This window comes from Pangasianodon hypophthalmus, chromosome 4, assembly GCF_027358585.1.
Source record: "Pangasianodon hypophthalmus isolate fPanHyp1 chromosome 4, fPanHyp1.pri, whole genome shotgun sequence".
Taxonomy (NCBI): Eukaryota; Metazoa; Chordata; class Actinopteri; order Siluriformes; family Pangasiidae; genus Pangasianodon; species Pangasianodon hypophthalmus.
The window spans coordinates 16718173-16731361 of NC_069713.1; the positions used below are offsets into that span (position 1 = coordinate 16718173).

The window sequence follows — 13189 nt, forward strand, 5'->3', positions numbered from 1 at the left end:
CTCATACACACTCTAGCGCATGGTTATGTGTGCACTTCTCAACCCCTCTCAGGGTCTTTGTATGATTGCAAAGTGGGCTGAGCGCTCAGAAACCCTGCTTTCTCCGCCTCCAGTAAAAACAGCTTCAGCTGAGTAAGAGTGCTTTCAGACAGACCGGCCGGACCGTCTGTTCACTCTGCACACCAGACAGTCAGAAACCTGGATTTGGAAGAGTTTTTTTTTTCTTTAGGCTTTAATTAATATGAAGTAAAGTTTGCACTTATTCTGTAAGGCATTGCATTGTTGCATTTTTGCATTGCTTTTAGTGCAAGAAGAAACGCTTTGGAGACAAGAAGCACATATGGACACTAATGGAGACTGCTGTCAATAAGAATATGATCTCAGTCTAAACATTTTTTGCTGTAGTTTTCTTGTTGTTTTCTTCCACCGGTTGCCTACCTCCTTGATTAGATCAGACAATGCGAGTGATTGTGTTATCTGTCGTTATTTTGCTCTGCGTCAGGACCCTGGTGTGCGCCGAGCCCAAGTCCAAAGCCTGCCCTGCACGCTGTGATGTGAGCGCGTGCCCGAGCCCGAGCTGCCCGAGCGGTTACGTGCCGGACCGCTGCGGCTGCTGTCTCGTGTGCGCGCGCGCCGAGGGGGAATCGTGTGGCCGCGCGCACGACCTGCCCTGTGGCGACGGGCTCGAGTGCAAGCATCCGGCGGGGAAACGGCTCTCTAAAGGCGTGTGTCAGTGCCGCTACGGAGCCAAGGTGTGCGCCAGCGACGGCAACACGTACGCCAACGTGTGCCAGCTGAAAGCCGCGAGCCGCAAAGCACTGCAGCAAGGCCTGCCGGGATTGAGCTCTGTGCACAAGGGCCCGTGCGAGAGTGGCCGAGGTAAGCTATCACTCTGTCACACTTCAACAGAGCCAGGCTGAGCAGTGTGCCAAGCGAGCCAAGAGCACACTAATGCTCAAAACAGAGTTACTTCTGCAGAATAAGTATTGTACTTTTTCACAGTTGTTCATTATTGGAAAGTGGATGGCACCTGATGACATTACTGTATTATATTATAGCTGCTCTAGAGTTTCTAACACTCAGGGTATTTGATCACATGAGCTAAATATGTTTCATTACGCCTGCAATAATTGCACAACAATGACAGACCTCAAAGAGATAGAGTAGTTGGGGTGGCAATTGGGCTTGCAAGAATTTTAAGTCCGGCATCTGCCACCCTGTGTCACCCATGTGGCCGAGCCCTCAGGCAAACCTGTACAGTACCCCTTGCTGCAGAACCAAAAGTCCAGGAGGTGGAGTTGGACCTGATCCAACTCCTCTTACTTGGGCAGAGTGAACCAAAAGTCCAGGGGTGGGGACAACTCGGTCTGTTTTCAGTCAGGATAATTGTGTTTTGTTACTGCAGGTTGTATAGCATCTCATTGGTAGGGTCAGGGTTAGGTTTATAGGAGGAGTTGGAGGAGGCCCAGCTTCACCTCCTAGACGTTTGGTTTTGCAGTGGGGACTATCTCAGCCTGTAAGATAACGTCAAAATAAAATTTAATGTCAAGTGCTACATGCTATGATCACAGGATGCCAGGCAACATTATAAAACACAACTGATCCATTGATGTGGAATTGTTAAGGATTTAGGTACATTATTAAGGATGCTCAGGAATGATTAAAATTATCACACAATAAAATAATTGCTGATTGGATAGTGGGCTATTTGCTTATAGCAACCTTCAACTCTATCAGGATTGCAAAGGCCATTATTGTGACAATAACTAACAACCTATAGGCTATATTATTCACTCCCACTTCAAGAGGAGCAGAGAGCAGTAATTTGTGGGTTTTAAATAAGTCACACTCTATATTTTAGTCAGCAAATGTCCCTGCCAACAAGGGGTTATCTTTCAGTGCGATTTTTAAAAAAGACTTGGGGGTTAGCAGTGTTTCCATTCAGTCTGGTTCTTTACAGCCTCTAGGGAGACGTCTTACAGATCCCACACAGATTACACACCATAAATCACCACCAAACAGTTAAAACCAATATAGTACCTTATATATCTTCAGACATTAATATGAATGTACTTATTATGTCTAGGCTCTAGATTTTTTCCCCTAATTTAAGGACTTTTCTGACTCCCTTACACAAAACCTTCTAGCATACAGCTTGAATTAATAGCCTCCAAGGACATTTAAAACAACATAACGCAGACACTAACCCTGACTTACAGGTGGCAGCTGTAGAGTCATCATATGAGGAGGCAGTCAGAATACAGAAGGTCATTGTACTCTCCAGACTAGACATGAATATCCAGGTGAATCTGAGTGCAAGTTGAACTTTTGGCCTAACCTTAACTATTTTCTGAACAACCATTAAACTGCAGACTGACAGGAAGTAGACAAGAGCAGGAATGAGTGCCACTCTTTTACCCACAAAGAAAGATAGCCTGAGCTGTTAACCAGAATCAGCTTCCGCGATTACTGACAGATGGAAATCTTTGTCATTATGTGTGAGAGCTGGGTCAGTAATAGGGGCCAATTCTTAACAATAAACAAACCAATTACTGTGTATTACTACAGAAAGATTGCAAGATGTCTGTCTGAATAGGTATGGCATATCCTTCCCGACTGCCATCTAATTTTGTCATAGACATGAGAATATTATTTTGAAGACAGACTTCTTGCTTCTGCTGTCTGGTGCTTTCTGGTGGCCAAGAACTGCCTACTTTCCCAGGAAGAGCTGTCTGACTGACACATCATGTTTACTCACCACTTACTGTTTTAAACAAAACTTTCTAATAATGGAAATTTTTCCCAGTCTGGTTATATATTGCGCTATGTACAGTTCATTGTTCAAACATTTGGTTTCCCACTGGAAGGCGGTGTACGGAAGAGTGTATACATGGATGTGCAGAGACCCAATCAAATTGCAACCTTCAATATTCTGAAGCTTGTGGCCAGCTAAGTGTACAGAATATATGAGATGTTCCATGGGCTGTGGCTCGAGGATAGAACACAGAGACAATATCTAACAAAATCTGACAACATATACATTAATAATCTTACACTAGCCTCAAAGTAAACCTACTGATGATCCTTTGTGTGTTTAGGATAGTATTAAGATGTAAAAAAAAAAAAAAGTCAAGGAAGCACTTTTACTTTCAAAACTTTCATTCATATGACCTTCCAGGAGAGGGGAAAGTGAATATCAGCCAAGCTAAACAGTTGCAAAGAGCATGCAGAGTGACCATTTCTGTGTTTAATCCCATTATAAACATACCAAAAATTCATCAGTCATAATTTCCTGTACAACTAATACTCTGAAACTTCAAGGATAAACACTGAATTTTTCATTAGTGTATCAAATATCCCACTACCATGCATCCCTTCCATCATGGTAGCCAAGGATGTGCCATCAGCTGGACCACTAATGTATGGTCTTGCCCTCAAACCAGACTGGAAAATCAGACTGGAGTGTCAGAGTGATCATTTTGGACAGCTTATGGAATTTTTAACCCTCACTAAATAGCTGGTGCATGGCTGACTGTGCAAAGTTTTTTTTTTTTTCTTATACAGTCTCTAATAGAGCAACCTCAAAGAGGATCCACATTGGAGTTGGAATATGCAGTTGGCTGACTTGACCACCATGACCTAAAAGATCTTTAGAACTTTTTAGTTCCCCTTAAGGCCTTGTCTAAGTGATACAGTTATCCTGGAATGTAGCCTTGTTGTGATTAATGGTAAACAACTGCATGTGATTTACTGCACAGTTTTGATGATTTTTAATGAGCAATCCTTAATTTATACTTTGGCCAGAGTTCGATGCTCCATTTCTCGTTCTTTTACTGTACAGCAATGACACTGTTACCAAAATATACTGCACTCAAAGCAAAGGCACAACCCATGAAATGTAAACCTCTGGGGTGGTGTTAGAGGTTGCAGTTAGACGGTATAAAGTGGTTGTAAATTTGTACTGTAAACATTATACTCTTAGACATATTGCCCTGGAACACAAATTTTGTTTTGAGGTTATAAAGATGGGTGTGCCATTAGACCCCTGAGCTAGAGTGTGTGTGCCAAGGCGGTCACAGGAAACAACAGTCAGCTTGGGTGCAGTCTATGTGCAGAAAATAATGTTGTCTAATTATTGTACTTTTACACACCCAGGGCTGCATGCATACACACATAGACATGTTTGTCTTACTATCTGTGTGAGGACCTTCCATTGGCATAATGATTAATGCAGCCAATTAATGCTGTCCCTACACCTAAATCTAACTCTTACCGTAACTTCAGTAACCTCGACTCTTTTAGTTTTTTAAATTAAAGCAGCAGTTTTAAAAAAAAACTTTTCTCATGGATACTATCCAAATGTCAAAACTATCAAATATTCCTATATTTGGGCCTATATTTGGTCCTCACCAGGATATAATAACATGCCCCCTGACCCACCCACACACACACACACACACACACAGACACACACACACTAGTGAACTGGACTGAAACCACCTGCTGGTTGTGAAGCGATTACAGACAAGCATTTCCTGTGTTCGAAAAATACTTTACCACAACTTTGCCCTCTGGTCCTGCAGTAAATATAACCTCCTCTGTGTACAAATACTGAAAGGTTTAGTTAATGACTGCTATTCTATTAAAATACTCATTAAGGGTTATAAAATGTTCTGGAAAACTGTTTACACTAACTGTTCATTTCAGACTAGCATCGCCTATTTTCATATACAGTAAGGTCAGGTCAGCAGCATGAGTGAACTTCTTCCAGCCTTCTATAAAAACCACAGTGGTGTGTGCTTATTAACATGACAAATTCTTCCTGCTAGTATAGGTCCCACACACCCCAACAGCCCGAGGTATAAATTCAACTTCATTGCTGATGTGGTGGAAAAGATTGCCCCAGCTGTGGTCCATGTGGAACTCTTTTTAAGGTAAGTTCTGCATCGGATGTACTGTACAAAATTCTAAATAAATGTTCAATATTCTAAATAAATGCATTCAAGTTAAAACAATGGAATATAAAATCGCATGTTGATTGTTATATGCTATACAAAAAATAGACATAAAGAAAATATGCACTAAATGATCCTCATGCAAGTGTGAAGCAATTGTTCTGTTCCTGGCCTTAAAAATATTTACGCCCATGGCAGGCGTGGCTGTCTTATTTTGACATGCAGCAGAAATCAGTCTGGTCTACAGTAGTTGCTTTGTTAATTTTGTTTTTTTTAATGAAGAGGTGGAAATGTGACAGAGGTGAAGGTGTGCAAACACTCAAGCTGTTATGCCTCCTGAGACAGTCAGGATGAGCACAGCTGTTTCTCACCAAGCCTGCTGATTTATACACACTTGACAAAAAAGATGTTAAGTAGACACACAGGAGTCAACAGCCAGACAGTTTCCACTCACCAAAATCCTGAATCATTAACATCATGAATCACTGTTTTTTTCCACTGAGTTTGCGCCTGTATGAGTCTGTACTTTATTCACAGTAGTTTTTGAGTTTTACATCCTGGATAAATGAAAATTGTACAATCATCTTCTCTACTATGTGTGCAATAATGTATCCAGTGCCAACTATAATCCTTTAAACTAATAATGTTGACTTTTAACCCTTAGCCACCCACTGTTTGGCCGGACTGTACCACTGTCGAGCGGCTCAGGCTTTGTGATTTCAGAGACTGGGCTGATTGTAACAAATGCTCATGTCGTGTCCACCACCACGTCTGTGTCAGGACATCAGCAACTTAAAGTGCAGACGCATGATGGAGACATATACGACGCTACAATTAAAGACATTGATAAAAAGTCTGACATCGCCACCATCAAAATCAACCCAGAGGTGAATACTGTATGACACAGGAATTGTTATTGGTTTAACAATTCCTTTTTATCTGTCTTTTGGATAGATGTCACCTTTATTATTCAAGTTGTCCCATACATAAGCACACATGCACTGAACAAGACAATAGTAGAAACCCAACAATGTCACGTCCATCTGTTGCCAGGAGTTCAAGAGAGCAAAATTAGCCATTCTCTTTCTCCCCTGTCAATCACAGTGACACTAGCCTTGGATGGCTATGAGTTCTTGTATGCAGAAGAGGGCAGATAGTGCTTTCCTCCAAGTCTGTCACAAAGCATGAGCAGCAGTTCAAACAGATGCCATTGGCTGGGTTTGTCTGTCTGCTAGTACTTGCTCTAGTGGGTAGGAATTGGTATATGACCAAATTGGAATACATTGGGGCTAAATATAAAAAAAGCAGGTGACTGACAGCACACATTTAACTTTACAAGAACAACAGGAGCAGTTTAGGAATAGTTTAGCCTCAAAGGCAATTTTCCCCTCACCCCAAATGTAGATGATTAGTTAAGACATGCAGTATCTTGTGTATGAAAGTTTCCTTAATGTAATTAAAGTTAATGTAGCTAACAAGTGAGGAAAGGGAAGGAAGTTTATAGCCTTCAGTTCAGAATCAAGAACATCTGCGTGCCTAAGACGCTGGTTGGATAAGTACCACCATTTGTACTTTAACAATGTAATAAAATCGTAAAATAAGTCATTCATTCATTCTGTTTGGCTTTTCCTGGTGAGGGTCACGGTGGCCGTCGAGACTTCTTTATCCTCAGCCACAGACCTCAGTTCCTTCTGGGAGATCCTCATATCTTCCCAAGCTAAGTATGAGATAAAATCTCTCCAGTGGGTCCTGGGTCTGCCCTGGCGTCTAAGTTAAAATAAATATACAAATTGGAAAAATATTATCACTGAAATCTATACTAACCTACATCTAAGCCTTTTAACTTCTTTTGCCGGGGTCTGATGCTTAAGTAGAGTGATACAAAACTGTTAGATGGCTGCTAACACTGTTTTTAGACATTCATTGTACTTTTGTCCATATTTATAGGTATATATATGTATATATATATATATATATATATATATATATATATATATATATATATATATATATATATATATATATATATATACATATATAAGACTATTATCTTGCTTGTTGGCACATCAGCCTTATAGCTCCAGTATAAAACTAAACAAGCAAACCTCCGACACCAAACAAGTCTTGGCAGATTGACTACGTGTAGAGTGAAACTTTGTGTACACTTCATTTTTTGTTTAAGAGACTACAGAAAATCCCACTGCAATAAACACAGCAATACCCATATGACAGTAGTTTAACCACTGTCTCTATCTTTCTCCCTCTTGTGCTCTCTCTTGTGCTCTTTCTTCTTTGACACTGCTCAGAAAAAACTGTCGGTCTTGTTGCTGGGTCACTCAGCAGACTTGCGGCCTGGGGAGTTTGTGGTTGCTATTGGGAGTCCATTTGCTTTGCAGAACACAGTGACCACAGGAATCGTCAGCACGGCTCAAAGAGATGGCAAAGAGCTGGGTATCCGGGACTCAGACATGGATTACATCCAGACTGATGCAATCATAAATGTGAGACAATTGATACTGGATTTGAGTATCTGATCATACTGGTATTTAAACTAAACAAAAATGAATTTTGTTTGTTTTTTTCTTTAGTATGGGAATTCAGGTGGCCCCCTTGTCAACCTGGTAAGCCTTCAATATACGTACAAGCACATTAAATACTAAATGAGTTTTTTTATAGACTAATTTGTAAATATAATGCTACTATTCTAACCTTTATGTTGAACTTAATGTGTTATTAGGACGGAGAGGTGATTGGAATCAACACCCTAAAAGTAGCAGCAGGGATCTCCTTCGCCATTCCTTCAGACAGAATAACCCTTTTCCTCAATGACTCCATGGGGAAACAAAGCAAAGGTACATCAACATTTAATGTGTATGCACATATTATTGGTCATAGCTTGTGCTGGTTTATGGATAATAAATAATCATGACTGTTTTATGTTGTTTTTGTGCGTCATTCTTTCAGAAGTCAGATCAGTGAAGAAGCGTTTCATTGGAATTCGCATGCTTACTATTACTGAAGCGTGAGTGGATTTCATATCTGATTTATATACTATATAACCAAAAGTATGTGGACACGTGACCGTCACACCCACATGGGGGCCTTCTTCAAACTGTTGTCACAAAATTGGAAGCACACAATTGTATAGGATGTCTCTGTATGCTGTAGCATTAAGATGGAATTAAGTTCACAGGAACTAATAGGCCCAAACCTGTTCCAGCATGACAATGGCCCATAAAACAAGGTCCATAAAGACATGGTTTGCCAAGGTTGGGGTGGAAGATCTTGAGTAACCTGCACAGATCTCTGACCTCAATCCCACTGAACAACTTTGTACCGACTGGGCATCAGGCCTCCTCACCCAGCATCAGTGCCTGACCTCACTAATGCTTTTGTGGCTGAATGGACAAATCCCCACAGCCACGCTCCAAAATCTGTTGGAAAAACTTCCCAGAAGAGTGGAGGCAGTTATAGCAGCAAAAGGGGGAACAAACCCCATATTAATGCCCATGCTTTTGGAAAGGGATGTTCAGCAAGAACATCTGGCTGTGATGGTCAGGTATCCACATACTGTTGGCCATATAGTGTATTTGTATTATAGGCACTATTAAGACTTTTGGATGGCCCAAAAACCTCACACCAATAATTGTGACAAACATCACATTATTCTACACTAAACTGCTCAGTACCCTCTCATATATCCACATAGAGGTTTTTTTTGAGTATCTTTGGTGTGTTCAGCATGGGGTATCCTTGTGCTTTCTGTAGTCTTGTAGAGGAGCTGAAGCAGCAGAACCCAGACTTCCCTGACGTTATCAGTGGAATCTATGTCCATGAAGTGGTTCCTCACTCTCCTGCTCAAAAGTAAGTATTGACCGAGCACATGCTGCTTATTTGAGGTGGAGTTACTTTATTATACACTTTTTACACTTTATTATAGTGAGGAGGAATTCTGACTTCTGAATAACCAGGCATCCTTTATTGGGTTTTCAGCATTTTCATACTTATTAATGACACATGATGTTGGCAACATCCAAAATAACGTCATATAACTGTCTTAGATAAAAGAAAGCATAGTAAAAACATTAGCAAATTAATTTAGGCTTATATTCCTTCATACTGTAAACATCCTCCAGCTCTCCATTTTCCATGGTCTCTTAGACTTACGTGTGCTGTAGCCAATCAACAGTGAGCATTTAATGTTAATAAAGACCTACCCTTTCTGAGTTAATATTGATTTCACTGAATTTGTTGTTGCGTGTTTTGATTTGTTAATGTATTTTACGGGCCACAACAGATTGAGATGGTTTTTAACACTGCTGTAATGTAAGGTATAATGTTGCTGTTTCATAAATGAATGAAGATAATAAGTAAAGGACCACAATGCGGTCATATCATGTTGGCGTAAGAGCCTCAGAGATTGTGGTAGACACATTTACTAAAAAGTGCTTTGTTAAACCTGAACTAAATAAAGTGCTGAAATATCTTTTGCGCCTTCACCTCTAGAGGGGGTATAAAGGATGGCGACATCATTGTAAAGCTGAACGGCCGGCCATTAGCCAGCACCAGTGAGCTGAAGGAGGCACTGATGGAAGACACGGCTCTGCTGCTGGAAGTCCGCCGAGGCAACGATGATCTGCTGTTCAACATCGAGCCTGATGTTATCATGCAGTGACAAATTTATGCACCTTACCGTTTGCTCTGGTAATGCAGGGACAAACAGGGGAACATGGCTGGCACGCCAGCTGCCACAGACAGTAAAAACCAAAGCCTTTAACACCAGGAACCCCAAAAACACAACTGAGTAGGATTTTCCCTACTGTGTTTTGTCGCCAAAATACTGTACATATATATGGATGGAGATGAAATGTCTTGTATTATTTAGTTTATGGTGAATAAGGAAATGTATAGTACTGTACTGTTTTTTAAAGACAATGCTGGTGATATTTAAAAGCAGCTAGGTTTGTGACTGAGACCATTCCACAGGCCAGGGTGAAGCAGAGTGAGCACATGTAGATGGTCATCATCATGGTGTAGATGTGTGTAAGACATCACGATAAAAAAAAAAAAAAAAAAACTGGGAAAAAAGTCAAATATGCTATGCATTAGCACATTGTTGTATAAAATGTGACCAACACATCCTATTGCTGTTCACTTTATAACTGTCTTTTGATGCTTGATATCTACTTTTGTAACAAATGTAAGCAAATTTCGCCTTTGTTTGAGTCAAAATGTTTACAATTGTGTCTGCTGGTTCATACCAATAAAGGCAGAATTTCTGATCATCATGTCACCCAGTCTGGCCATGAACAATCCAGTTTGGTTCTCCTTGTATTCATTTAATAGTCATATTGGAAGCATTACGATCAAACAATGTGAAGTTATATTCTGTTACAGCAGATACACCAATGTACAGGCTTCACTTTTCACCTCCATACCTGTAAAGTGTACATTGATAATGTATAACTTTCCCCTTTCTGTTTAGCCAGGTGGTATATCTGGCATATTCAAGTGGAACTTGAAATTTAATTAATGAAGAATAATTCTTTTAAAATTCCAACATTACTACACTAGTAAGTATGGAAATGAAATTTGTAGCACAATGCTGTAACATGCACAATTTCAAATATTCCTAGAAAATGCAGACATATTTTATACTCCCAGGTGAATGGGAATGTCTTCTTTATTCTCTAGTCTTTATTTTCTTATTCCTCCCGAAGGCTTTGAGACACTTTGAGACACATTCTCATAAAATGATTCCAGTAGGTGTGTAAATGGAACCATTTTTTAATTGCACTCCTACTCGCTCCCAAATAAATACTGTCCAGTCCCACACACTCCCACTATTATTTTTGTTTGTACATGTCCACAATATTTTCAATTGAACTTAGCTTGATCTATTTTCCAAAATATTAATAAGTAATTTAAACCATAGGGACCTTGATCAGAATAAAGCAGTTACTGAAGATGAATGAATGAACGGTGAAAACGTGTCATGCTGCACCATGCGAGCAGCTGCATCCAACACGCTCCACTGTTAATCAACGTGGCTTTTCTCTGGGTCCTAAAGCACAAACCAGTTATAGACAAATCATTTTTAGAGTTTATTTTCCAGGACATTTTCAATGACATGAAGATGAGACAAATGGGTGTCACGTTTGCTGACAATCTTAACATTAAAATCAAGAATACATAGACTAATACCTCCCCTATACCCCATCCCCACCCAACCCCCAACCCTGACCCCCAACCCTGACCCCCACGCACATGAGCGCGCACACGCACACACACACACAATTACTTAATCAGGTTGTGTTGAATTTTTAGATGAAATGTACAGGCTTCCACTCCCTGTGGCCAGTCAAGTTTAAGACAACAGGTTTTAGTTTAGAATAAACTAAGTAGAATTTAAAAGATTTTATGAAAACAATCAAAGAACAACTTGAATCCTAAGTGCCTGATAATTGCTAGCCTGACCAATGGGATTCTCCTGGTGTAATAAAAGTAAAATAAATACTTTTCAGTAGCCTGAATGTGTGTGATATCAGATGAGGAGAAAATAAGGCAAAATATGTAGTCTCAATGGCCTTACATTTTTCCATGAGCTCATTAATATTTCCAGGACATTTGATCCATTTATTCATTTTCCAGGTGTTTTCCTAGAAAACGACAGGGAATAAATTTCCAGGTTTTTGCTGCACAAGTAGAAATCCCAAAAATACATATTGCTCAAGATCATTGACTTCAAATAGGCCATCCTAACTTAACTCCACTGCACCTTTTGCCTACATCAGCTTCAACCATTTCACACCAAATACGTATTTATAGATGCCTTACAAATACGTATTTATAGATGACTTACAAAACCATGGCAAAGCGATAAACTTTGATTGTTATTAAACATGGTCAAGGGATAATTTCTGAAGTGTGATTGTATTTAGTTCACCAGATACTAAACACTGATTCAGGCACTCACATTAACCTTCAACTTCTAGTATACTGTTTAACTTGGCTTAGAGTCTAGAAGACTGAGTCATCTCTAACTGCAGTTTGAAGACCAACCTTACAATTTGTGTATGCATTTGGAATGATGCGGTTGGAGAGAGTTTGGAAAGAGGAGACATGGTCTTGGTTAGGATGAAGGCTGTCTGTGGTATGTAGTGATTTCTTCACCTTTGTGTACAAGCACAGTCCTGTGAACAGTGAATAAGCCTATTTAAATTGGAGACCACATGTGGGCAAAGAGGAAATCAGCAATCTCTCTTTCATCACTCATTCCATTAACACCACGAAAATTGGACAGTACACAGGGACATCAGAGGCTGGACACACAATACATATTTACGCATTCATATTTTTGGGCTGTGTATTGTATTTTGAAAATATTTAGCATTTTTGCAAACCTCTTTTAAACTTAAGATGAAGTGGTACACAAACATGTTAGTCTGGTATTTAAATGAAACTTTTCTCTTGCACACAAGACCACCCTTCCCACAACGAATCATACCACAAGTAAATACACAGTTTACCACTATGATTTAAACCCCCAGCTGACCTCCATAATGAAGCTTGAGGGGCTTTCCAAACAAGCCTGCTTATTGTTAAGATCGCCATGGACAGTTCCGTGTGCGTGTCTGTGTGGAGAGGAGTGTTACTTCAGTAAACTGATCTCCTCCTGAAACAAAAACACACACTTGGCTATGAAGGGAACTCGGTTGTCCAGGATCATCTCTAGAGCCTTCACATGAATGTGTGGAATGTAGACACATACATAAACACACGCCATGGGAGTCGGCACAATACAATGGAAGGAGAAATGGAACCAGAGAAGGAACTATATGCAATATGGACAGAGATGGACCAATATCAGAGCTGGCTCAAGGCACTTATGTTTGTGATTAGCTTTCTTCTGACATGCTTTATTAATAGCTTTTGGTATGGAGGTGGTGTCTAATCATGGATTTGGAGACTTTGGCGTCTCTAATCATCGTCCTCACCGTGCGTGGGGGCAGAAGACACATACGTCCTCCCAGTCAGTTTAATTACAGCTCCAGTTATTTCAAACTTAATTATAGCCCGGATAGTGGACATTTTCAGGCATGTGGCTATTTTACAGTCATTGTCTGATTTGTCAACACACTTTTGTCTCATATCATTTGTGTATTCTTTAATCTTACCAATTGTGATGAATTTCTGAGGGAATTTGTCCTCTTTGTCACCTCAGTTTTGTACCT

At 40.0% G+C, this 13189-nt stretch overlaps 1 protein-coding gene across 1 annotated transcript; it reads left to right on the plus strand.

Annotated features, from left to right (window-relative positions):
• The first annotated feature begins 142 nt into the window (after nucleotides 1–142).
• On the plus strand, nucleotides 143–10240 carry htra3b (HtrA serine peptidase 3b). The gene is made up of 9 exons (XM_026936291.3): nucleotides 143–879; nucleotides 4835–4934; nucleotides 5620–5842; nucleotides 7262–7456; nucleotides 7544–7576; nucleotides 7693–7807; nucleotides 7920–7977; nucleotides 8724–8819; nucleotides 9462–10240. Exons 1-9 carry the CDS (start codon nucleotides 459–461, stop codon nucleotides 9628–9630), a joined length of 1410 nt encoding a protein of 469 aa, XP_026792092.3. The 5' UTR covers nucleotides 143–458; the 3' UTR covers nucleotides 9631–10240.
• Nucleotides 10241–13189: the final 2949 nt, after the last annotated feature.

Excerpts from the sequence above, each read along its gene's own strand:
- htra3b (XM_026936291.3), top strand. The coding sequence starts at position 459 with ATGCGAGTGATTGTGTTATCTGTCGTTATTTTGCTCTGCGTCAGGACC. Across the intron at positions 4,935-5,619 it reads CATGTGGAACTCTTTTTAAG|CCACCCACTGTTTGGCCGGA; the intron begins GTAAGTTCTGCA and ends TTTAACCCTTAG. Across the intron at positions 5,843-7,261 it reads CCATCAAAATCAACCCAGAG|AAAAAACTGTCGGTCTTGTT; the intron begins GTGAATACTGTA and ends GACACTGCTCAG.